The 24162-nt window shown below is 41.5% G+C and overlaps 1 protein-coding gene across 1 annotated transcript in view; it reads right to left on the bottom strand.

Moving 5' to 3' along the window:
* The window catches only part of CNPY2 (canopy FGF signaling regulator 2), a 50768-nt gene that overhangs the window by 12570 nt on the left and 14036 nt on the right, over window positions 1-24162 (bottom strand). Inside the window, exons 2-4 of the mRNA XM_077483374.1 lie at window positions 15841-15963; window positions 6868-6983; window positions 4374-4571 (exon numbers count right to left, since the gene is read on the bottom strand). Coding sequence (XP_077339500.1) covers window positions 4374-4571; window positions 6868-6983; window positions 15841-15937 — 411 coding nt within the window. The 5' untranslated portion in view covers window positions 15938-15963. The remainder of the gene's footprint in view (window positions 1-4373; window positions 4572-6867; window positions 6984-15840; window positions 15964-24162) is intronic.

Here is a 24162-nt window from a genome sequence, read left to right as displayed (position 1 = left end):
TGCAGGCTCATCCTTGCAGAAGCTTTTTCCTTGTCTTTCGGAAGACTGGTAATAAAGAATCTACTCTGGAAACTTTAAACTGTACCCTTGGGTGATAATTTTTTACGAACAGGCTTTTAGTGGTCTTTTCCCACTGCTGGTGAAAAGACATTAATCACTGGACTGAGATTGTCACTTGTTTTTAGGGGACTGATCGGGGGTTCTGAAGAGAACTCCCCCTCTTCCCATGACCCTTTGGAAGGCCCAGTGCTTCTTTTGGTCCTTGTCCCCATTTTTGTGGGGCTGCCGAACAGCACAAAAATTCTTTGAGTGTTTTTTTCTTTGTGGAAAGAAACGCCTTCTTCTTGTCAGCGGTTCTGTCCAGGACCATGTCAAGGTCTGCACAAAAAAGTAAGTCACCTGAGAAAGGTAACCCGCACAACTTTATCTTGGATGCTGTATCTCCAGGCCAAGTTTTCAGCCAGATAGCATGTTTAGCAGAGTTTACCAGAGCTGAAGATCTTGCCGATGTACTTTACCGTTTTAAGCATCAATGGAAAGGATTCCAGCAACTCCTTTCGTGATGTACCCGCCTCCATGTGACCTTTACGATTTTCAATCCAGACTTCCAGGTTCCTGGCCACTACTATGGAAGCCACTGCAGGCTTGAGACTGGATGAGGTAGAATCCCATGCTTTTTTCCAGGAGGGAATCTGCCCTCTTATCCATCACGTCTTTTAGTACCCCCTTATCTTCGATCGCAAGGTCCGTGTGCCGGGATACCTGTGAGAACGCTGTGTCCAACCTGGGTTTCTTGTTCCAAACCTCAGTCTCCTTTTCTTCAAAGGGGAATCTTCTGCTGAGGGTTTTGGAAAAGAAAGGACCTCTCTCTGGGTCCTTCCAATCTTTTTTAATTGCGTCCAAGGGGACCCTGTGGACTGGAAACATCCTGCGTTTGATTTCATCCAAGCCCTGGTACATTTTGTCATGTACCAACAGTTGTACTTTTTCCTCCTGTATCTCTAGGGTTATGTAGATTGCTTTTAAGAGATCATCTATCTCCTCTAGTGATAGCCAGGTGTCCAGGTACAAGCTATCATCTTCCTTTTCCTGCTTGTCCGAATCCCTGAGGCAAGGAAGAGTACTTGTCCCCTGAGTCAATAGACTCTGCTGCCTTAGAGGTGAATGCTCGGGGGCTGGAACAGAGGCTGTTGGGGTTCAGCTTGGCTTGCCAGGTTCTGACCAGCAGAGATCTGATCGAGTTTAAGGAATTCAGTTCTCATACAGAGGAAAACAGATCCGTGCATTGTTGAGATGTCTCCTCTTCAACAAGCTCTGCTATACAAGTTCTGCACGTTGGTTTTTGCCATAAATCTGAGAAGATGGCAAGATTCTCGCAAGATGGACATTTCCTTTGAGATGGTGGAAGGGGTTTAGATTTTGCTGATGTTCTAACCTAGAAAAAGATAACCAGAATCACCATCTGCTCATCAGGACAAATGAAACCACGTGCCCCAAAAAGGTGCCAGACCCCTCAGATATAGCCCCCCATCCAGGCTGCAGGGTCCGAACGGAGTCACTTCAGGTGGGAGGTACACAAACAGGAACACATAGGCCCATAAGGAGAAGATTGGGGCACACTGTACCCCTCTTATCTGGGCCTGATGGGTGCTTGGGGAGCCTTCTTCCGCCGAGGCTGTGGGTCTCATTCATTTTGCAAAGAACGCAGCGGGGACTGAGCAAAAAAAAAAAAAAAAAAAATATGGATTTAAAATTGCTGGTTCTGGTGTCATCAACGAGGGCTGTAACCCGAAGCACCGGCCGATAGACCTGCCCCTGACCTCTGGGTTCCAGGCGACTCTGGGTTCCTGCCCCGTCAGGAAGACACAACCTGCCGAACGTGATGTCACCCGCCATCTGGGACCGTCATGCGGGAATGCCACAAACCCGCAGAAAGTGGCCAATAACTGAAGCCATGGTGGAAGATGAGGGATTTTAAAGCTGTATGTGTTTCCTGGAAAATGGGCGGGGCTAAGCTCTCTCTAAGGCTGTCGTGGAAGACGATTTGAGAAAAATCAGTGTTCCCAGTAGGTATTTTGCACCAGTACGCACAAACACACGCATAGGAGCATTCTCATTTTGGATAGACTAAGGAAGGGTTATAACCCATGTCAGCTTTCCTTTGCCATCTGTGTACCATAGGGAACATTTCCCTTTCTTTCCTGTCCCACAGCCAAAACAGGAAGTGAAAGGAAATCCCTACAAAGTGGGAATCCTGGGGTGTCACCATTGGAAGATTTCCCTTCTTTTACTGTTTTGGTGTCAACCCAAAATGTGCGATTTACTTTTCCTTTCAATGATAATGGTAAACAGGACAAATGGAGAGGGTGAATCTCCCTAATGGGAAACAGACAGCAATAAAGAATAACAAGTGTTCTACTCAACCCAAACCTAAGAAAAAAAGTTTTGCCTTTAGTTACACGTTAAAGTGGTTATTACCCAAAAAATAAATAAATAAATTAGCTCCTGTTGCTTTAACCACTTCCCACTCGGCCACTGCATATGTACATCCGGGTGGGTGCTTCCTCCTGAGTGGACGTTCAGGAACGTCCCTCAGAAGGAGGGGGATCACGCGCGTTCCCCCACGCAACAGCGTGATCCCGATGCGCTCATGTCACTCAGACACGGCGCATCTCAGATCGGCAGGAGGGCTCTGATTATCCCTCTTGATCACATGACGGCCGTGTCCAATCACAGAGCCGGTTGCTAGGAAGTTGTCGGTGAGCATAGGAGAGCGGATCTTTGCAGCCGGCTGGTGATCAGTGAATATGGGGCTGTTTTTTTACAGCATTTTACTCACTGATCACTAACCTAACTAGTGTCCCCACAATGTGAACACAAAGTAAACATACATGTCCCCAAAAGACGTCCTCAAAACACATAGTAACATAGTAATGATCCCCAAAACACATGTCCCCCACATATACAACTGTAAAATCACATCCCAATGATCATTTGCACACATCTGTACATGATCATTTGCGTACATATGTCCATGATCACACAAACCAATTATTATACACTTAACAGGATTTTTTTTTTAACCAAAAACATGTAGCAGAATATGTTTTGGCTTAAATATATGACAAAATTAGATTTTATTGGATTTCTTTTAAAATAGAGTAAAGAAAATATTGTTTTTCCAAATTTCTGCTTTTTCCACTTATAATCGCAAAAAATAAAATCCATCATGAAGACGTTTCAAGAATCAGTCATGAATAAATACCACCAAAAGAAAGCTCTATTTGTGCGAACAAAATTACAAAAATTTTATTTGGGTACAGCATAGCATGACTGCGCAATTGTCATTGAAAATGTGACAGCGCTGATAGCTGAAAATTGGTCTGGGAAGGAAGGGGGCAAAAGTGATCAGAATTGATGTGGTTAAAGCATGATCAGTGGTATAGTGCTGTTGCATTGTAATTTTTCCCTTTTATTATTGCATCTAAAATACCTGTGTGCTGACCACAATAATCATGGCTACTGAGCCCTGACCAGCGTGGTCAGTTTACGTAAGCCTCCCCCTTCCTACTTGCCTGTCAGCTCTAGTGTGTGTCTGCAGAGCCGATCTCCTCCGAGCCCCTCCCCTCCTGCCTCAATTCCAATACATGACATCTTCTAGATTGTAAGCTCTAACAAACAGGGCCCTCTGATCCCTCCTTTATTGATTTGTATGGCAGGTGTACTGTCTGCCCCCATGCTGTAAAGCGCTGGGAAAACCGCACTATATAAATCCTTTATAATAATAACATAACACAATGACTTGTATCTTCTCTGTTTTAGCAAGATCTTTAGTGCAGTAGGTCAGTTTTTTTAAAATGATAATCCCAAATACCTTTTTTGCACAACTCCTCTGTACGGTCACATGATCTGCCTCTGCTGACATCACTGAGGAAGCTCAACCCCTCCCATTGCTCTTCTTAGATTGAGGTAGCAGAGCAGAGGGGGATCATGTGACTGCACAGAGGAGCTGTGAAAAAAATAAAATAAAAAATAAATAAAAAAGGTATTGATGATTATAATTAAAAAGAAAACACACACACACACACACACACACACACACACACACTGCACTTTATATCTCACAAAAACAGAGAAAATACAAGTAATTGTGTTATGTGACTTTACAATTTTTTGAGTAGAGTAGACAAACTTTATCAGCTTTTTTAATTGCCTTCTTCGTCTCTCTGTGGAAATAACATCTGCGGTGTCACAGAAACAACAAATAAGGGGTCACAGAAATCAATATAAATCTGGTAATAAGCAGTTTTTTTTTTACCAGTACTTGACTAAACTATTCACATTTCCTCATACACTTCAGCAGTAATACTCACTATGGACTTCAAGTCATCGATGACTTTTTTATCAATGTTAGTTGCAGACGCATCTAACTTTTTGCCATCCCGAGAGAGGACTCGCACATAGGTTTTGCGGTGCGTTTCTGGGTCTGTCTTCTCACCATACTCCGTCATCTTTTCACACACATGCTCCAGAAGCTCAGTAAGATGAATTTCTGATCTGGCATAGGGTACCTACAGCAAATACAGTAAGGATAGCAGCATTTACACCACATTCTAGCTCCATTCATATTTCTCCATCCAACCTCCCAGCAAGTTGAATGAAAATAAAACCTGACAGCTGAGGTCAGAGCCGCTGTACTAACAATCCGATGTTAGTACGGGGATCTCCCCTACTGTGCTATTGTGTTCTGATAGTGGGATGGCCCCCCGCCAGAACACTCCGGTCAGCTCCCTCAGCCATCGACAGAGCTCTGATCGGGAGCTGGTTGGCAGACTTTTTTTTGGTCATGACCTTTCGACAGAACCTGGCTGAACTTGTGACGGACCGACTGCTATACACAAGAGCCAAATGTCAGGCGGTTTCTATTGAACCGGCCTTTGCCACCCGATATTCGGCTCACGTGTACTACTCAAAGTGGATTGTAAACCTATGTTTTTTTTTTAAATAAATAACAAACATCATCATACTTGCCTCCACTTTGCAGTTCGTTTGACACAGTGTGGCCCTGATCATCGTCTCCTGGGGTCTCCCGGTATCGCTCGCAGCTCCTCCTCACATTGGTAAACCCCCTGGAAGAAGTGCTCTCCCTGAGGGTTACCTTGCAGGCGCGCTCCCGAGTCCAGCATTTGCGTGCATAAATACAGAATGCCGGACTCTTTCCCACCCCTGTGTCATTGGATTTGATTGACAGCGGCGGGAGCCAATGGCTGTGCTGCTATCAATCTATCTAATCAAGAGCCGAGAACCCCCGGGCAAAGAGGAAGGGCACGTCTCTGCCGAGGGAACAAAGGGCTCAGGTGAACAAAACGGAGAGGGAGCGGGGACTGATCAGTGTCAGAAGTTTTTTCACCTTAATGCATAGGATGCATTAAGATGAAAAAACGAACACAAGGGTTTACAACCCCTTTAGAGCTGGGTATGCACAAGTGAAATTCTGCCGGTTCATCAAACCAGCTTCAGTCAAACAATCTTGCTAGCAAATCAGCATTCAATCAGCTGCTGCAGTTGTGATCAGTGTATTCTGGCAGGGGAAGAGTCCCCACGGTCAGAATACAATAGTGCAGCATTGGAGATCCCTGCATCCACATTGCTTGTGTGGATACTGGGACCTGTGGTTGAACAAAAAAATACTTCTAGTGTATACCCGCATTTGGCAAACTATAGTGGCTTTCGATCCATTTCAATTGTTTTAAAATAAATACATTTTTAAACATTATTTTCTTAATATTTGGATCATATCCTATTTTTTTTTTTACAAACAATTATTTAAAGTGCAGGCACACTGGGCAGGCCACAGATCGCGGCGATATGCCGCTCATGTCGGCTCCCGTGCGCATGCGCGAGTGTGACGTCATCGTGGCTCTGACGAATCACAGCGCCGGAGCAGCGAGACCCGGAAGTCACTCCGGGATACATGGCAGCGGCGAACATGAAGACGGAGGACCGCTTCGGGGGCTTCGTTCTCATGTAAGTTATTCATAATGAGCTAGTATGCTATGCATACTAGCTCACTATGCCTTTGCCTTGCAGGTTGCATTTTTTTTTTTTTAAGTGCCTTTACTTCCTCTTTAAATAGGATCTACCATGATACTGGATTCACAGAGCACAACAAAAGACATTTACTGCATACTTTATATTTGACTTTCAATTGTGTCCCTGTATGGGAAGGCAGGCAGACAAAGGGGGATAAAGCCGGTCATAGATGGATCGAAATGTGGCTGGTTCAGCAGGGTCTGGCCAAATTTAAATTCATCTATGGGCAGGCCGGTTGTACAGAAGTCAATCTCTCGATCAACTTCTATGCAACCAGCCGGTCAAGTTTTTTTGTTTTTGGTTGATCAGTGTCCCTGACTATAGCTGGCAGCACTGATGACTGCATTCTGATGGCGGGGAATGCTCCTCGCTGTCAGAATACAATAGTTCCAGCAGAGGGATTCCCCCATCAACACAGACTGTGTTCGTGGAGGAGTCAAATCATTTGTTTTTGGTTGAACGGAAAAAAAAAAAATTGTATCATCGAAATGTGTGTTTGTGTAAATTTCAGCCTTGAGTTATTTAACTTTGTATACAACTGTTTTTTTTTTTTTTTGAAGATAAGACAGACTGGAAAACATAAAAAGTCTGCAGCACCCTCTGATGGGTGGAACAGAGAATACAATATATTCATGCAGACATTCATGTTTTACAGAAAAAATAAAATAAAAAATCTGACCATAGTAAACAAATATATGCAAAAATTAGGGTAAATATTCCTTAATCTATTAATAACATGACTTTTCATCAAAAAGCTTTTAAAAATTTCCTTACTTCTACTACTGACTGAGACCCATCTGGATTTATTCGAAAAGATCCTTTCTGAATTGTCTTCTTTGGATTCACTTGAGAGATTTCCCACTCCATTTCATCAACGAGAGCCCGGCAAGCTGGTTTAAGAGAAACTTTTCCTTATTCCATGTGACAAAGTAAAGAAAATATACAACTGTGTGTATGCAACGTATATATGTGAGATAGAGATATATATATATATATATTATATATATCTCTCTCTCTCTCATATATATATATATATATATATATATATATATATATATATAAAACTGTAGTGTAAAAGGCAAAACTTTTTTTTTTGGATTGGGACAGAGTAAAGGGGGAATAGAACACCCATTAAGTTTTTTTTTTGCCATCTGTGCCCCAGTTAGGGACACTCATCCTATTTGTCAGGTTTACCATTATTACTGAAAGTGAAAGTAAAAGAAAAGCCCAAATTTTGAGATGTCCTCAAACTGGATCTGGTGACCTGGGGGGGGGGGGGGGGGGGCCCAAAGGGTTGCCCTTAATTTTCAGGGATTTCCTCTCATTTTCTGTTGTGGCTATATGAAAGGAAGTTAAAGCGGTAGTAAACCCGCACTTTTTTTTTTTTTAAACCTGAAAAGCAAAAGGCATAATGAGCTAGTATTAAACGTTTGTTTTAATGAATATATGTGTACAATATATCATCAGGAAATCAACACTTAACGCCCATTCTTTCATACTCTCTCTTTTTTTCACATATCTATCTAAGGGCCGGTGTTCCCTTGCAGCCAGCAAGCTGTTTGAGCTTAGACTCTTAGAGCCTTGGATCTATATCTTTACAGTACCTTACTTTAAACATCTTTAAATCTTTTTCATAATACAGAAAGTTTTTGTTTTTTTAAGGGTGGATAATATTAGAGGCGATAGAGATGATATATAAATAATCACACACACCCTGTGTGCAGCTAACTGATTTTATACATAAAGAAGAAACTGGATAAAAATAAAATTAAAAAGCCACGTAAAAACCTTTTTATAAACTATGGCTAACCCTGGTCCCCCCCAACCAACTGCACAAATCCCTAGCCCAACTGCTAACTTTCCTTGGTTCTGGAGTTTTAAAACACTCCTGTTTTAACATCATCAGGTGCAAAATTCTCTTTACTGCTTTCCCCATGGACTTTAATGAAGCTGTACATGGAGGATATCCAGTCTAAGTATACAGCCCTATTTAAATCAATGGGGATCTTAAATTAAACCAGCGATTAAAAATAAATGAATGCATTTGAGCTTAGGAGGGCCGGAGGGAGCGATAGTTTAATAAAAAAAAATAAAACTCTATACCAGTGATGGCGAACCTTGGCACCCCTGATGTTTTGGAACTACATTTCCCATGATGCTCCTGCACTCTGCAGTGTAGCTGAGCATCATGGGAAATGTAGTTCCAAAACATCTGGGGTGCCAAGGTTTGCCATTACTGCTCTATACCTATTTTTTAAGCGCCACCTGCTGGCTGAATTTTGGAAAACAAAATAATTTATATTCTAAATCAGTGTTTCTCAATTCCAGCCCTCAAGGCGCCCCCAACAGGTCATGTTTTCAGGCTTGCCATTATTTTGCACAGGAGAATTGATCAGTTTCACTGCCTTAGTAATTCCCACAGCCTTTTCATCTGAGGGAAATCCTGAAAACATGACCTGTTAGGGTGCCTTGAGGACTGGAGTTGAGAAACACTGTTCTAAAATGACAAATAAAATATAAAATTGCATTTAGCTTTTGTGTAACATTTCTTTAGAACATTAAAATAAAAAAAAAAGTATCACGGACAGTACTCAAATTTTCTCTTTAGAACATTATAAAATCAAGCCTGAAAATAATCAGAACACAGACAGACAAAAAGGGAAGAAGGTGTCCATCTGAGGATGCACTATTAATGCAATTTTAAAACAAATCTACAACATGAAAAAAATCATAAGCCTTGTGCAACTCTACAATGCACTAGCTTACATTTTATCCTACAAAACCATAAATGATAAAATTGATTTCACGACAGATATGCAACATTAAACCGAATACCACCTAAAAATTAGATAGACTGGCACCCTCATGACCGTAAGGCTAGTAGCATAATTGTAGGAAAAATATCGCCAAAACTTATTTTTTGTGTGATGTCATCATACAATTAGTGACTCCAATCCTAATCTAATTTTAATATGTTGTATGCTACACCATGCAGGTCTGACCAAATCCAAAACGTCTGCAATAATGGCACTATTTCAAGCTTTGGTAGGAGGCTATAGAACAGTTTTGTTACGCCATGTATTACTCACTCTCAGTTTATGTGCTACAGCAAGGGGCCAAGATCTATGCGCAGGACAGATTTGCATGCTTGATGTACCTATTTCTATAGCCTTCAGGGCTCTTTTGGAGAGGGGAGTGTACGTACATGGCAGCTTGCCAAGAATGAAAAAAAGGACACATGCCATACCTTTAGGTAAAAAGTGGGATGTGGGCAAGTTCCTACTGGATGGCAAAATATACTGTTGGTACATGACAGAACATTCTGCGCTGCTAGAAACTGTTTCCAAACCTGCCCTCAAGTCCCACCGACAGGGCATGTTTTGTAGACAGCCACAGAGGCAGAAAAATTGCATTGGTGAGACAATAACATATTAACCAACACTGTGATGATTTTTGGCTACATGAATACATACATAAGCTGAATGTTAGTATCATCGTATTGCATTATTATTTTGAATATCTATAGCGTGCAATGATTGATATAAAAAAATAAAACAAACACACACACACACACACACACACATACACACACACACACTGCCCCCCTCCCTCCAGCTCCCAATCTTGGAAAGCCTAGATCAAGATGATCCTTGGCTACCAATGATTTTTTCAGGGTCTACTGTTTACAGGCTTTATTGTGCAAACTTGTGAGATAAAAGATTATCTGGTTTAAAATGGTTGTCCTTTGAAATCCCTTACACAGATAAAGAAAAAGACATCAAAAGACCTGCTCTTTAAAGTAAACTATAAAGTTGTCCATACATATAGAATAGATAACCAATTCAAGAAATGTGGGATTTACACAAACACTCATTTTCCCCCCATCTTAAGACCTTACAATATCTGTAAACAATTACTTTACATGGAAGCACCAGTTTTACTGCCATTTGTAGCAACACGTGATTTTTTTTGGTAAAGAAAAGCATTGGTGTTTATGAATATTAAGGTTTTAAAAGGTGATTTGCATAAAACCCCATTCACAAGTCTTACAAGGACTGTCTTGTGCCTATGGCATCTTGATCAGCCTGTGATAGATCTAACATGCAGGACAAGAAAAACCGAAGATTGTCCTTAACCCAGTGTTGCCAACTGTCATTTTTACTGGCAGCCAGTAAAAAAAAAAAAAAAAAAAAAGGGCACTTTTTCTCCTGCCAGTAAAAAATACAGCTGTGACTTACAGTGTGTTTGGACGGGTCTGATGAAGGCAGTGCCTGAGCGGGTCGTGTGATGTCATGGTGCAAGGGAGCGGAGTGGTGCGACCGGAGTCGTGTGTGTGTGTGGGTCAGGAGCAAGGCAATCTGAGAGCAGGACTGTCAGTGCTGTTTGGACTGGAGTGGACTGAAGGGACCAGCTGGCGTGGAGAGAGACTGTCACTGACATAGGAGGGGACATGTCAGTGAGGTGTCATCATCATCTGTGTTGCTGCACATTGCTGTCAGTGTCACTGTGAGGGTGAATTTCGTGTGTGTGTGTGTGTGTGTGTGTGTGTGTCCATTTTAATTTCTTGCCTGAGTCCTGTCCCTTTGACACTTACCATATTGAAAATAAAATTGGAAATGTTTTTTTTTTTGCCTTAATATATTAACCGTTTGCCGACCAGCCGCCGTCATACTGCGGCAGGTTGGCACGATCCCATGAGCCATTGTAGCTATACGTCGGCATAGCAGGTGTGCCGTTGGAGGCACAGGCATGAGATCGCTAGGCGGGCCATGAGCGATCGCAGACACGAGAGGCAGAACATGGATGTGTGTGTGTGTGTGTTAACACACAAATTCAAGTTCTGTGAGGAGGTACAGATTGTGAGTTCCTAATAGCTAAGAATCACGATCTGTAATTTCCTCTAGATCAGTCCCCTCCGCCTACAGTTAGAAGCACACACAGGGAACATAGTTAACCCCTTGATGGATGGCCCCCTAGTGTTAACCCCTTCCCTGCCAGTGAAATTTTTACAGTAATTGGTGCATTTTTATAGCACCGATAGCTGTATTTATGCCAATGGTACCAAAAATTTGTCAAAAGTGTCCGACGTGTCCGCCTTAATGTCGCAGTCCCGATAAAAAATAAAAATAATAATAATAATGCTATAAATCCATCCCCTATTTTGTAGATGCTATAACTTAAGAGCAAACCGATCAACATACGCTTATTGCGATTTATTTTTACCAACAATATGTCGAAGAATACATAATCGGCCTAATCTGAGGGGAAAAAAAAAAAAGGGGCAAAAAGTACAAAATATTGTGTTTTTTTCTAAATTGTCGCTCTTTTTTTGTTTATAGTGCAAAAAATAAAAACCGCGGAGACGATCAAATAGCGCCAAAAGAAAGCTCTATTTGTGGGGGAAAAAAAAGGCTGTCAATTGTGTTTGGGTGTAGCATCGCACGACTGTGCAATTGCCAGTTAAAGCGATGCAGTGCCGAATCTCAAAAAATGGACCGGTCATTCAGCAGCCAAATCTTCCAGGGCTGAAGTGGCTAAATCACATCACCTCTTGACTTCCAAGCAGTGAAGATTATTTCACTAGATGTTGGTTATTAGTTGTACGCTGTTGGGGTGCACATACATAGCCAGATCTCTGAAAGCAGCGTTTGTTATTCAAGAAATACTCACAAGGATCGTACAAGAATCAAGAATGTAGGCGTTCCTATAAGGAACACCAGTTATAGGAAAAATCTGAGCTGGTGCTGATTATTCCCTTTTCTTCATAGGAATGGGAACAAGTATTTCACTACACACATGCTTTGTTCCAGACAAAAGGGCTGCCATGTGGCTCAGCAGAACAGCGACCAGCGTCGGGAAGATGTCTCATTACCAGTTGCTCTCAGTGAGACTTCTGCCAGTCTAAAGCTAGCTACACTGAAGGCAATACATGCACCTTCTATTGGCAAGCCAGGATGAAGCAACAAGTCACAATCTATAGAAATGAATGGTTATTTACCTTCATCTGTCTCAACTTGTTTTGTTGGGAGTCCCCCTCCCCCAATGTAAGATGCTTTCTATCTAAATGAGAGGAGGAGGTAGATTAAGCAGAATTCTACTATAAAATGATGGCTGCTGCAACAGTAGAAATTATATTAAGCGAGAAAAGTATTTTTCCATCGGTAGGGAACACTAACAAACAAGCACCTTGACCGATGTAACTGAATGCACCACGTAGAAGCTCTGCCATGCATTGAGACTACACAGGCATTTAGCCACTTAGCAGGAGAAACAGGAGCACAGTCCACATTTGCGGCTCATCTGTATTACTCAGATTGGTTAGTAAATTGGATACAAGTGACTTTAGGCCTTGCTTTGATGGTCAAGCAAGAAGTATTAAATAGTCTATACATCAATCTTTTTGAGGAAACTCCTGGGGGAACATAAAGAGACTATGGTTTCATAAATGTCTGGTCACCAGTCTGAAGGCAACTTTGAAGTTCATTAAAATTCAAGACCAGGCAAGAAAATGTCACAATTCAGTCCAGTTAAAAAATGCTTTAAAATCCTTGTTGTGCCTATAATTAATGCAAACACTGTTACTTAAAATCTATAATCCTTTTAATGGGAAGCGCCAAAAATAAACACACTTAATACTGCAATATATTTATTAAAAAAACATTTCATTTATTTTAAACACTGCTAATATAATTTGAATAATATGATTTGATTCAATCTGCTGATTGAAAGTCCTGTATACTAGGAGAGAACACTTGATAAGTATGGCAAGTATGGTTCTGCCCCATAAGTGTCCTGTAATCAGTCAGATGAAGTGTTGGCAGTGTGTTTCACAGTACACACGAGCTGGCGCCGCTAATAGCTGTGCCTGTACTGTACTATAGTCATCCGTGCCCGTCTCTGCAATGATGTGCAGAGTGCGCTCCTGCACCCGGCACAAGCCTGGACAGAGACAGACCACACCATCCCTTTCCTGTCAGTGCTTCACTCCCCTATGAAGACACTTCGTAGTCCAGTCCTGGCGGCGTGACATCACTCACAGACGGAGGCAGGATGGGAGGAGCATAGAGAGCCACCAAGGAGGAACCAAGCCAGTAAAGTGTGCATTATGACTGCACAAAGTTAAGCACTAAACAGCTAATGATTGCCAAGTGCCATCTACAGATTAATAAATGAACTGTCTGGATCGAATGCTTGGGGGGGGTTAATTACCATTGCTATGTATTTTTAATTTCTGTAATATGCAACATGGGGGGGGGGGGGGGGGTTAATGTACTGCCACTGGTCACTGATCCATTAGTTTATTAAAGTGATAGCAAAGGACCAAAGAACATGTTATACTTACCTCCACTGTGCAATTGGTTTTGCAGAGTGGCCCAGAGTCTCCTCTTGTGGGGTCCCACAGCGGCGCTCCTGGCTCCTCCTTCTCAAGTGCCCCTACGGAGACCCACTCTCGATGGGGACACCCATGCGGGTGTGTTCCTGGGTCGTTTTGAAATGACACTGACTTTTTATTTGCACAGCTACTGACGAAAAGGGCACCAGCAACCCGTTTCCTCAGTGCGCATGTGCCGATTACGTCGGCAGCGCATATACTGAATATCTCCTAAACTGTGCAAGTTTAGGAGATATTCCAGGTTCCGACAGGTAAGCCTTGTTATAGGCTTACCTGTAGGTAAAAGTGGTGTAACAGGGTTTACAACCACTTTATAGAAATTCTTAGAATCAGCCATGACACCTTCTCCTTAGAAACATTTAAAAGGTAAAAAATATTTAAAAAAAATTTAAATTAGGTAGGATATGTGATTGGGAACACAAATATATAGTGGAGTATTCTCAAATTTGTCTAGAAAAGTGGAAATACACTTTAACCGATTCCCCACCAGCGCACGCCGATGTACGTTGGCAGAATGGCACGGGCAGGCAAATGGGAGTACCTGTACGTCCCTTTAAATTTGATGCCCTGCCTCGCATGCTGGTCGGGACCCCTGTGAGTCCGGTCGCGGGTCCCGCGGACTTGATCGCTGTGGGCATACCTGCGATAGTCTCACGGGGCGGCTGAACAAGGAAATGCCGTTGTAAACAGCATCTCCCCGTTCTGCCTAGCAACTAGTGACGCTGATCTCTGCTCCATGTGATTGGAGCAGAGATCAGTGTTCATTAAATTAAAGCCCAGCCCCAAACAGTTAGTAACACACCCCTAGGAACACTTAACCCCTACACTGCCACCCACTGGTTAACCCCTTCACTGCCAGTGTCATTTACACAGGAATCACTGCATTTATATAGCAGTGATTGCTGTATAAATGACAATGGTCCCAAAAATGTGTCAAAAATGTCCGATGTGTCTGCCATAATGTCGCAGTCACAAAAAAATAAAAAATAAAAATCGCTGATTGCCACCATTAGTAGTAAAAAAATAATAATAAAAATGCCATAAAACTATCCCCCATTTTGTAAATGCTATAACTTCTGCGCAAATCAATCAATAATCGCTTATTGCAATTTTTTTTTTACCATGTAGAAGAATACGTATCGGTCTAAACTGAGGGGGAATTTTTTATTTTTTTTATATATATTTTTGGGGGATATTTATTATAACAAAAAGTAAAAAATAATGTGTTTTTTTCAAAATTGTCGCTCTATTTTTGTTTATAGCGCAAAAAATAAAAACCGCATGGGTGATCAAATACCGCCAAAAGAAAGCTCTGTTTGTGGGAAAAAAAGGACGTCAATTTTGTTTGGGAGCCACGTCGCATGACCGTGCAATTGTCAGTTAAAGCAACGCAGTGCCGAATCGCAAAAAGTGGTCTGGTCTTTGACCAGCAAAATGGTCTGGGGCTGAAGTGGTTAAGAAGTAAAAACAAAAAAAAATAAAAATAAAAATACAATAAGGGCCTCTCCTAGTGATGCATGTACGGAGTAGGATAAATGTGGGTAGGTGACATATAGGATGCTGCAGAGTTAGGCTGACCATACACTGTACGAATTAGCTCAGTAGTAAATTATTAGTAGAAAAGCAGATGGATCCAATCTCTATTTGCTTATTCTGACCGCCGGCGGAAAGGTTTCACCCGCTGGCTATTTAGTGTGGCAAGGTTTATTATTACTAGGCTGGCTGAACATTATTACAAACTTGACTAGTGAGGCAGTTTATATTTGCAGTATGCATTTAAAAAAAAAAAAAACTTTGTATGTAGTCCTCGGCTAGCACTAAAGTAGTTCTATAGGCAGGTTTTTTTTTACCTTCATGCAGAGAAGTACCTTATACTTACCCGAGCCCAATCTCGATTCAGCGATGTGCATGAAAGCAGAGACCCTTTCTCTCCTCATTGGCTCAGACACAGCAGCGGAAGCCATTGGCAATCACAGCCAGTGAGGAGGTACTTTGGGTGTTAATGACATTCGACGCAGGGGGAAGAGCGCTGGCAGGGGACCCGAGAGGACCGGGGCTGCTCTGTGCAAAACCATGCACAGAACAGGTAAGAATAACATGTTTTTTTTTTGTTTTTATCCAAATAAACTGAGCCTTTATGATCACCGTAAACAATCTACATTGATGAGTCAGAAAAAGGAACCACATTAGCCTTGTAAGCCAGTGAACACTCATCGTGCTTGAGACAAAGAAAGACAAACGTGAAAAGTGGTTTCCTTTTTATTTCACGCAAAGTGGAAAACCACTTAAATAGAATAGACCTTCATAAGAAAAAAGATAAAAAAAGGAAAATATTTTCCCCATTCATGTCTTACCTCCACAACGTACATCCTGTCCTCTTCTGGCAAGAGCACATGTGAGAAAGGAGACCAAAACAATTGGGAGAAGCCAGTGGACGTTTGGGGTAGCCATTTTTATAAAAGAGTCAACACCCAAATCTGCACATTAATATAGAACAAACAGCACATTAGTGGGTAAAACTACTGACATCATTCTTGTATCTTACAGCACAAAAATTTGGCAACACAGTGTAATATTTTACTTATATTCAATCTGTTATTCAACAAAAATGTATTAATAATTATGTCAAAGGAGATCCTGTCTGAATGAATAAAGTAGTATTTAGGCAGACTGTAAAGAGTGTTGTCAGTTATAAAGCTGAACTCCAGGAAGATATGAAAAAACAATGCAATTAAAAAATAAGAACATTTAACAAGTATTTTAAATGCGGCTTATGCAATTATCAGATATTCTGGATAGCAACCTCCCGAAATACACCCTAAAGAACTGAACTCCTGAACTCCAGGAATTCGGCCACTTTCCAAAATGTTCTGTGTATTACCAGGGGTTTAGTCCAATGAGGTGCATGCCACCTTGTAGACTTATCAGTTTAATTTATAACTGACATTTTTATTGAGCAATGGAAGCTTAGCTGTGGTTATATTCCTGGTGCCCCGACAATGGACATTTCCGGTCTTAGCCGTTACAGCTGCAGAATGGTGTGTGGCCACTGTGCCCACCCCTCCCCTCCTCCTGCCCAATCACAGAGCACTTTGTAGCAGGTTAACTCAAATCACAAAATACAAAGACTTCCGTGAAGAAAGAACCTGTGGGAGGCCCTGAAGTTTAAAGAAACCTGTGATCCTGGAGCGCTATAATTCTTTTAGAGTCCAAAAGGTGGCATGCATCTCCTTGCAATTAACTCATAGCATGCCAGCTCATTTTACAAAAGTGGCTGAATTCCTGCAGTTCAACTTTAAGCTGGCCATACATATACTAGTAGAGTTTAGTTCAAAAATGTTCTCATTTTTAAGAATATTTTTTCGATTTTCTAATCATTAGCGGGGTCAAATAATCAACATTAGTGTTCGATCACAGTGACAAAAACATTCAAAAGAGCAGATAAAAGCAAGAAAACTAATGCGCTAGTCTAAAAACCCAACTTTTACTCTAAATATTTGGAAGCAGCGATTATGATGATGTGATACACACCCAAAATGCACAAAAAATATAACCGCACTCTCCCACAAATTAATTATTCCTAGCATGTGATTAAACCCAAGTTCTTTATATGCATCAGCCACTATAGATCTAATGTGACAAATATAATAAAAACAAATATAAATAATTGATATAAATGCAGTGCTTATCAATTTCACTGGAAAATAACAGATAAATATTAAATATCAGATAAATAAATAGATAAATAAATTTGTTGTGAATAATCAAATAAAAAATATACAGTAAATAAAAACATTGGTGAACTCAATATGGTGCTCAAAGGAAAAACGTGCAACCATCAATACAATTAAATAAATAAGTAAATGTGCCCAATAAAGTGCTCGCAAAAAGAGAAAAATAAGAAAGTGCAACAGTCCGTTGGTTTAAAGTGGGGTTCCACCCTAAAGTGGAACTTCCGCTGATCGGAACCCTCCCCCCCTCCGGTGTCACAATTGGCACCTTTCAGGGGGGAGGGGGGTGGAGATACCTGTCAGAGACAGGCATTTACACCCACTTCCGGGCATAGACTCCCATGGGAGTCTATGTCATTTCCTGTCCTGCCGCACTGTCTGCTGGGACACACACGGGTCTCAGAGACAGCGCGGACAATTCCTATTGCGCTGCGCGACTCGCACATGCGCAGTAGGGAACCGGGAAGTGAAGCCGATGCGCTTCACTTCCTGATTCCCTCACCTAGAATGGTGGCGGCAGCTGAGAGCCGAGCGATCGATCAGCCTCGGCGTCGCTGGACCCCGGGACAGGTGAGTGTCCATTTATTAAAAGTCAGCAGCTAGTATTTATAGCTGCTGGCTTTTAATATTTTTTTTGTAGGTGGAATCCCTCTTTAAAGACATTCCTCCACCACGATTCTGTATAGGGTATAAACTTCCTTCACCGCAGAAAGGAAACCATCCAGAGAATGCACCAGCAAGTACTAATCTGCAGCCAGCTGCGCTAGATGACAGGTTCTGATAAACATTCTGTTGGAATAAATCCATTTTCCTTGATAAAAACTCCTGCTAATGCCACCTTGTCCTGGAGAGTGATCCCGTCATTGGAGGTCGTTTGAAGGGGGTTTGCTGCTGTCCCATTCCAATGGTCTTTTGGGAGTTCTAATGATATGTGCTATGAGCTGAGATTCCTTTTTTGGTCTGGTAAGCATGCATTCAGATTGCTAATCAGCACAGTGGTGGTGAAGGAAGTTTATACCCTATAAAGAATCGCGCTGGAGGAATATCTTTAATCCAACAGACTGTTGCACTTTCTTATTTTTCTCTTTTTGCGAGCACTTTATTGGGCACATTTACTTATTTAATTGTATTGATGGTTGCACGTTTTTCCTTTGAGCACCATATTGAGTTCACCAACGTTTTTATTTACTGTATATTTTTTATTTTATAATTCACAACAAATTTATTTATCTATTTATCTGATATTTAATATTTATCTGTTATTTTCCAGTGAAATTGATAAGCACTGCATTTGTATCAATTATTTATATATGTTAGTATTGTTTTCTGTTTTTTATCAATTTATTTTTATTATATTAGTCACATTAGATTTATATTGGCTGATGCATAAAAAGAACTTGGGTTTAATCACATGCTAGTAATAATTAATTTGTGGGAGAGCGCGGTTATATTTTTTACATTTTATTTTTTATTCAAAAGAGCAGGATGGAATTTTTTTCTTGGACAAACAATTTTCTATCAATGAATGTCATTTTTGTTTAGGAAACTACATTGATTTCAAAATTAAACATTAAAAGCAAATAACATTTTAAAGTACTTTCAAATGACATTTGTCCAGTCACCGAATGTACAAAGAATCTGCATACGAATATTTGTTCAAAATTCTACCTAGTCTAGTGTAGGCAAACTTTATACTAAGGATGCACCGATACCATTATTATTTTTTTTACAATGAGTACATTACAGATAGTTTTTTTTTTTTTTTAAGTACATGCCGATACCAATTACCAATACCTACCACAACTGTTTTGTTTCGGCTGTCAGCAATGGTATAAAACATTGAAAAGTTATTTACAAATTAAATATATAGATTTTTTTTTATTTTGGCCTTTTTACAATGTGAAATGTGTAAATATATATGTGTAAAAATATTAACTGACAAAGCAAAAAAATAAAAAAAAAATAAAAAAGTTGTTTATTGTTTATAAGATACACGTGAACAAAATAAAAAAAAAGCAGGCAAATAATAATTAAATTGAGGAGAATAGGGAGTTAATTAAGGCTGATTAGAGTAAATGAAGGGTTATTAAAGTGGTGCCCCCCAAAAAAATAAAAAAATAAAAAGAATTGGAAAAAAAAACGTCTGTTGCTAGGGGGTCCCTCGTAGTCTGCCTCCTTCAGTGCCCGGGGACCTGACATCACTTCCCCTCAGTGCAGTCAGTCATCTGGGACACGTGACAGGTCCCAGGTGACTGCGCGGCGCATCACGGCACGTGCACCGCTCCCGCAGTGGCTGCCCGGCTGTGAAGTAAGTAAGAATGCTGGTGCCGCCAAGCAGGGAACAATCAGTGCTTCGTTCCCCCACATCGCTGGACCCTGGGACAGGCAAGTGTCCGATTATTAAAAGTCAGCAGCTGCAGTATTTGTAGCTGCTGACTTTTAATTTTTTTTTATTTTTTTAAGTGGGGCACCCCACTTTAAGGGGTTAAACAGAGAAACATTTGTTCATCCCTTTGATCTGCAGATGAAAAAAACAGAAATATACAAAAAGAAACAATGTTTTGTGTTTTAGGGCTGAACAATGTTGTTAATAAACATTGCCGGCTACTTTTTTTTTTTTGACAGCTCCAATTACCGGACTTTAACACTGGAGAGACCCACTGACAGCTCAAAGAACCGAGCCTGAAAGTATCGGTTTCAGGTATCGGTGCATTTGCATGAGTACCGATACTTGTGCAAATACTCGATATCTACATCAATACCGATACTAGTATCGGTGCAACCTTACTTTATACATAAAGTGGGAAGGACAGCAAGACAATTTGGCTCGGCAGCAACACACACATATGGACAGTTAACATGCGGACATGCACAGGGGAGTGGGCAGAGGGATGACCTCATCGGTGTGCTGCTTTTCCTTCACTGCTTTTCCTTCACATCAGCAGGCTCAGGGTAGATCTTGTTCCTGGCTATGTTGTCTGCTGGCTAGATTTCTATAAAGAATGACAAATCCCTTTGCAAGTAAAACAGTTTCCATACAGTATGTCAAATGTGATTTTAGCGGTTTGCCTGGATCTCAGCATTAAGTTGTCCAAAGTCATAAGTAGGGATGAGCTCAGGCATGTTCGCATGGTCCACGTGCAGAGCCCACCAGGAAGTAGGCGCAGTGCTGCGCTAATCACAGGCAGTGAGACATTTTCCGATCTCTGCAGCCGCACATCGGGGCAATGAGCAGATATCACTAGCCGAGGCTTCTGTAGAAAGGAGGGGTCAGACTCAGAACACCGACAAATGACTACGGTTTTCACCCTTTAAGCCAAAGCTTGTTATGTCTGCCGCCTGTTCACCCTCAAATTTTTTCATTGGACTGATGGGGGCCAGATAGTACCTACATGTCTAAATACCAAACACAAATCCCTCCTAGAACTATGAGCCAGCACTCTGTAACCTGCATATAGATATATAGGGAGCTGTAAGGTACATAGTTAAACAACAGCTAAAAGGAAAACATTTATTCTGACAATTCTGAACAGACTTTATGGTTGCAATTAAAGTGGAACTAAACCTAAAGAGAAAAAATCCCCGAGATGTAGGATATTGGTCTTTTCTGTCATAAATCCTTGTCCCTGCCTGTCAGAGGTTACAGTATGTACACTGAGCTGTGCATGTGCAGCTCAGTGGCATTGCTGTGTGCCATGAAGATATGACATGATTGCGACCAAAGAGTCGCAGCCTGAAAGGAAGACCAAGAGATGATGGCTAAAAACTCCTGGGACCCAAATAATAAAAAAATAGTTATTAGAAAGTCTGATTTGAATAAACAATAAAAATACAGAACAGTAAAACATACATAATAATATACAGAAAGCGTCAAATGTTCCAGAGGCTTGTCTGCATCTTGGTAGCTGTGCCCATCTCTCACATTGTAGACAGTTCACTATAGCTGACAAATGTTGGCCTGAGGAGCATTCAAGTATGGGGTTTTCCCCAACATAATATAGCTATTTCTGGTGGGAACATGCGCTGAGATGCTGGGGCTATCGCTAGGTAAACGTGGTAAATGTGAAAGCAATAGCAGCTTATGTAACTATTGACAGCCGGCTTTGTCCAGACAAAATGCCTACGTTTCCCTTTCTCATACGTTTGCTGGCAAGACTTGCTCCAGTTGTCAATGCAGTCACATTAGCAGCTATGTTCTCATGAAGTGCCAGCTGTACCCAACAGTAGTCACAGCATCTCAGCACTTGCCTCCCAACCAGCAATAGTTCTCAATAAGTGCTGCGACAATGCCAAGATGTCAGATATTATCTACATGTTAGTGTTAGGTCCCCTACTTAAAAAAAAAACATCAAAATGGGGCCCCCAAAGACCATTCCTGGCTTTTGCTGAGCACCTCAGATGTCTAGGGCAGAAAAAGTACCGTATTTTTCGGACTATAAGGCGCACGTAAAAGCCTAAATTTTCTCATAAAATCGACCGTGCGCCTTATAATCCGGTGCGCCTTATATATGACCTTCGTGGAAAAAGCCACCCGGTCTCTTACCGTAAACTGACGTACCGTAAACCTCTCTTAGGTTGTTCTACTGCGTGACTGATAGCGATGAGTTTGAAATCCGCTTCGTAAGCATGTCTCTTAACAGGAGCCATTTTTGGGGCAGCGGGTATACCGTAGAAAATGAACGAATGAATGCGCACACCTCCTGACTAAGATGGCCGTAATGCTCACGAAGCTGCACTGCTTGGATTGGGCATTACGGCCATCTTAGTCAGGAGGTGTGCGCATTCATTCGTTCATTTTCTACGGTATACCCGCTGCCCCAAAAATGGCTACTGTGAAGAGACATGCTTACGAAGCGGATTTCAAACTGAAGGCTATCAGTCATGCAGTAGAGCATGGAAATAGAGTAGCTGCGAGAGAATTCAACATTAATGAATCAATGGTACGAAAGTGGAGGAAGCAAGAAGATGCCCTGCGCCAGGTAAAGAAGACCAAACTGAGTTTCCGAGGAAACAAAGCAAGATGGCCACGGTTGGAGGACAAAATTGAACAGTGGGTTATTGAACAGAGAACCGCAGGTAGAAGCGTCTCTACTGTCTCTATTCGACTCAAAGCAACAGCAATCGCACGCGACATGGAGATCAACGACTTTCGAGGAGGTCCCTCTTGGTGCTTCCGTTTCATGAAAAGGCGGAATCTCTCTATCCGCACAAGAACCACTATGTCACAGCAACTGCCAAAGGATTACGAAGAAAAGATGGCCATTTTCCATACCTACTGCAAGAACAAGATCAATGAACAGAAAATCCGACCAGAGCACATCACCAACATGGACGAGGTCCCCCTTACCTTTGATATCCCTGTAAACCGTACTGTCGAGAGAACAGGGACCAGTACGGTATCTATACGCACTACAGGAAACGAAAAGTCATCCTTCACTGTAGTTCTCGGTTGCCAGGCTAATGGCCAGAAACTACCACCCATGGTAATTTTCAAGAGGAAGACTCTGCCAAAAGAAAAGTTTCCGGTTGGCATCATCATCAAGGCTAACCCGAAGGGCTGGATGGACGAGGAGAAGATGAGTGAGTGGCTGAGAGAGGTTTACGTCAAGAGACCGGGCGGCTTTTTCCACGAATCTCCATCCCTATTGGTCTGTGACTCCATGCGCGCCCATCTGACAGATACTGTCAAAGCCCAAGTGAAGAAAACTAATTCGGTGCTTGCCATCATTCCAGGTGGATTAACCAAAGAACTGCAGCCACTAGATATAGGTGTCAACAGGTCGTTTAAAGTTAAACTGCGAGCTGCGTGGGAGCATTGGATGACAGAAGGCGAACACACATTCACCAACACAGGGAGGCAACGCCGGGCGAGTTACGCCACTATCTGCCAGTGGATCGTGGATGCCTGGGCGAAGGTATCAGTCACCAGTGTAATCCGAGCTTTCAAGAAGTCCGGAATTATCACTGAACAGCTAAGTACCGGTACCGATGACAGCAACGAGCCTGACTCGGATACTGATGAGAATGATGAGAGGGATACGGGCGTGCTTGATGCCGAAATCGCCCAATTGTTAAACTCAGACACTGAAGATGAAGAATTTGATGGATTTGCGGGAGAAGAATAAAGTGAAAAAGTGAGTGTCTGGTTTTGTACGGTATTCACCGGTAACTGAACAGTGTTAATAGTTATTGAAGAATAAAGTGAAAAAATAATTGTCTGGTTTTGTATTTAATTGAACAGTGTTAAGAGTTATTGTTATAGACCATTTTATGGTTATTGCTAAAGAGTTGAATAAAATTTGACTTACAGTACCGCATCCGAGTTGTGTTTCATTAAATGCGCCTTATAATCCAGTGCGCCTTATAGTCCGATGCGCCTTATATATGGAAATATCCATTATATTAGCCGGTCGTTGCTAGTGCGCCTTATAATCCGGTGCGCCTTATCGTCCGAAAAATACGGTAGATGAAATCATAACTGAACTATCACTAAAAGCTATATATTTTTTAGACTCTGTAAAAATGTCAACTTGATGGATTACGTTTTCTAAAGTCCTGTATTACCGACATCCGCAGTCTGCTCATTCAGCTAAACACACAGCATTTCTCCCACTTCTAAGCAGTGCCCTTAGATGGTGACCAGGAACATCTTGTTCACAGTGGAGCCAGGCTGTTGCTGGGGCTTCCTTAACCCCCTTTTCTCCGGACACTTTTATCCCCTTGACCAGAGCATTTTTTTCTATTCAGCACTGTGCTACTTTAACTGGCAATTGTGCAGTCATGCAACACTGTATGCAAATTACATTTATATCATATTTTTCATACAAGTAGAGCTTTTTTTTGTGGGTATTTGATCACCACTGTTTTTTTCTTATTGACTATATAAACAAAAAAAAAAAAAAAAAATAATATTTTATACTTTCTGGTATAAAATCTTCCAATTAA

The sequence above is a fragment of the Lithobates pipiens genome, unplaced genomic scaffold (assembly GCF_037356315.1).
Source record: "Lithobates pipiens isolate NorthernLeopardFrog02 unplaced genomic scaffold, aLitPip1_a1.2 Scaffold_16, whole genome shotgun sequence".
In the NCBI taxonomy this organism is placed as follows: Eukaryota; Metazoa; Chordata; class Amphibia; order Anura; family Ranidae; genus Lithobates; species Lithobates pipiens.
The sequence above is the reverse complement of the archived record's forward strand: the minus strand, read 5'-3'. Positions and strand labels throughout refer to the sequence as shown.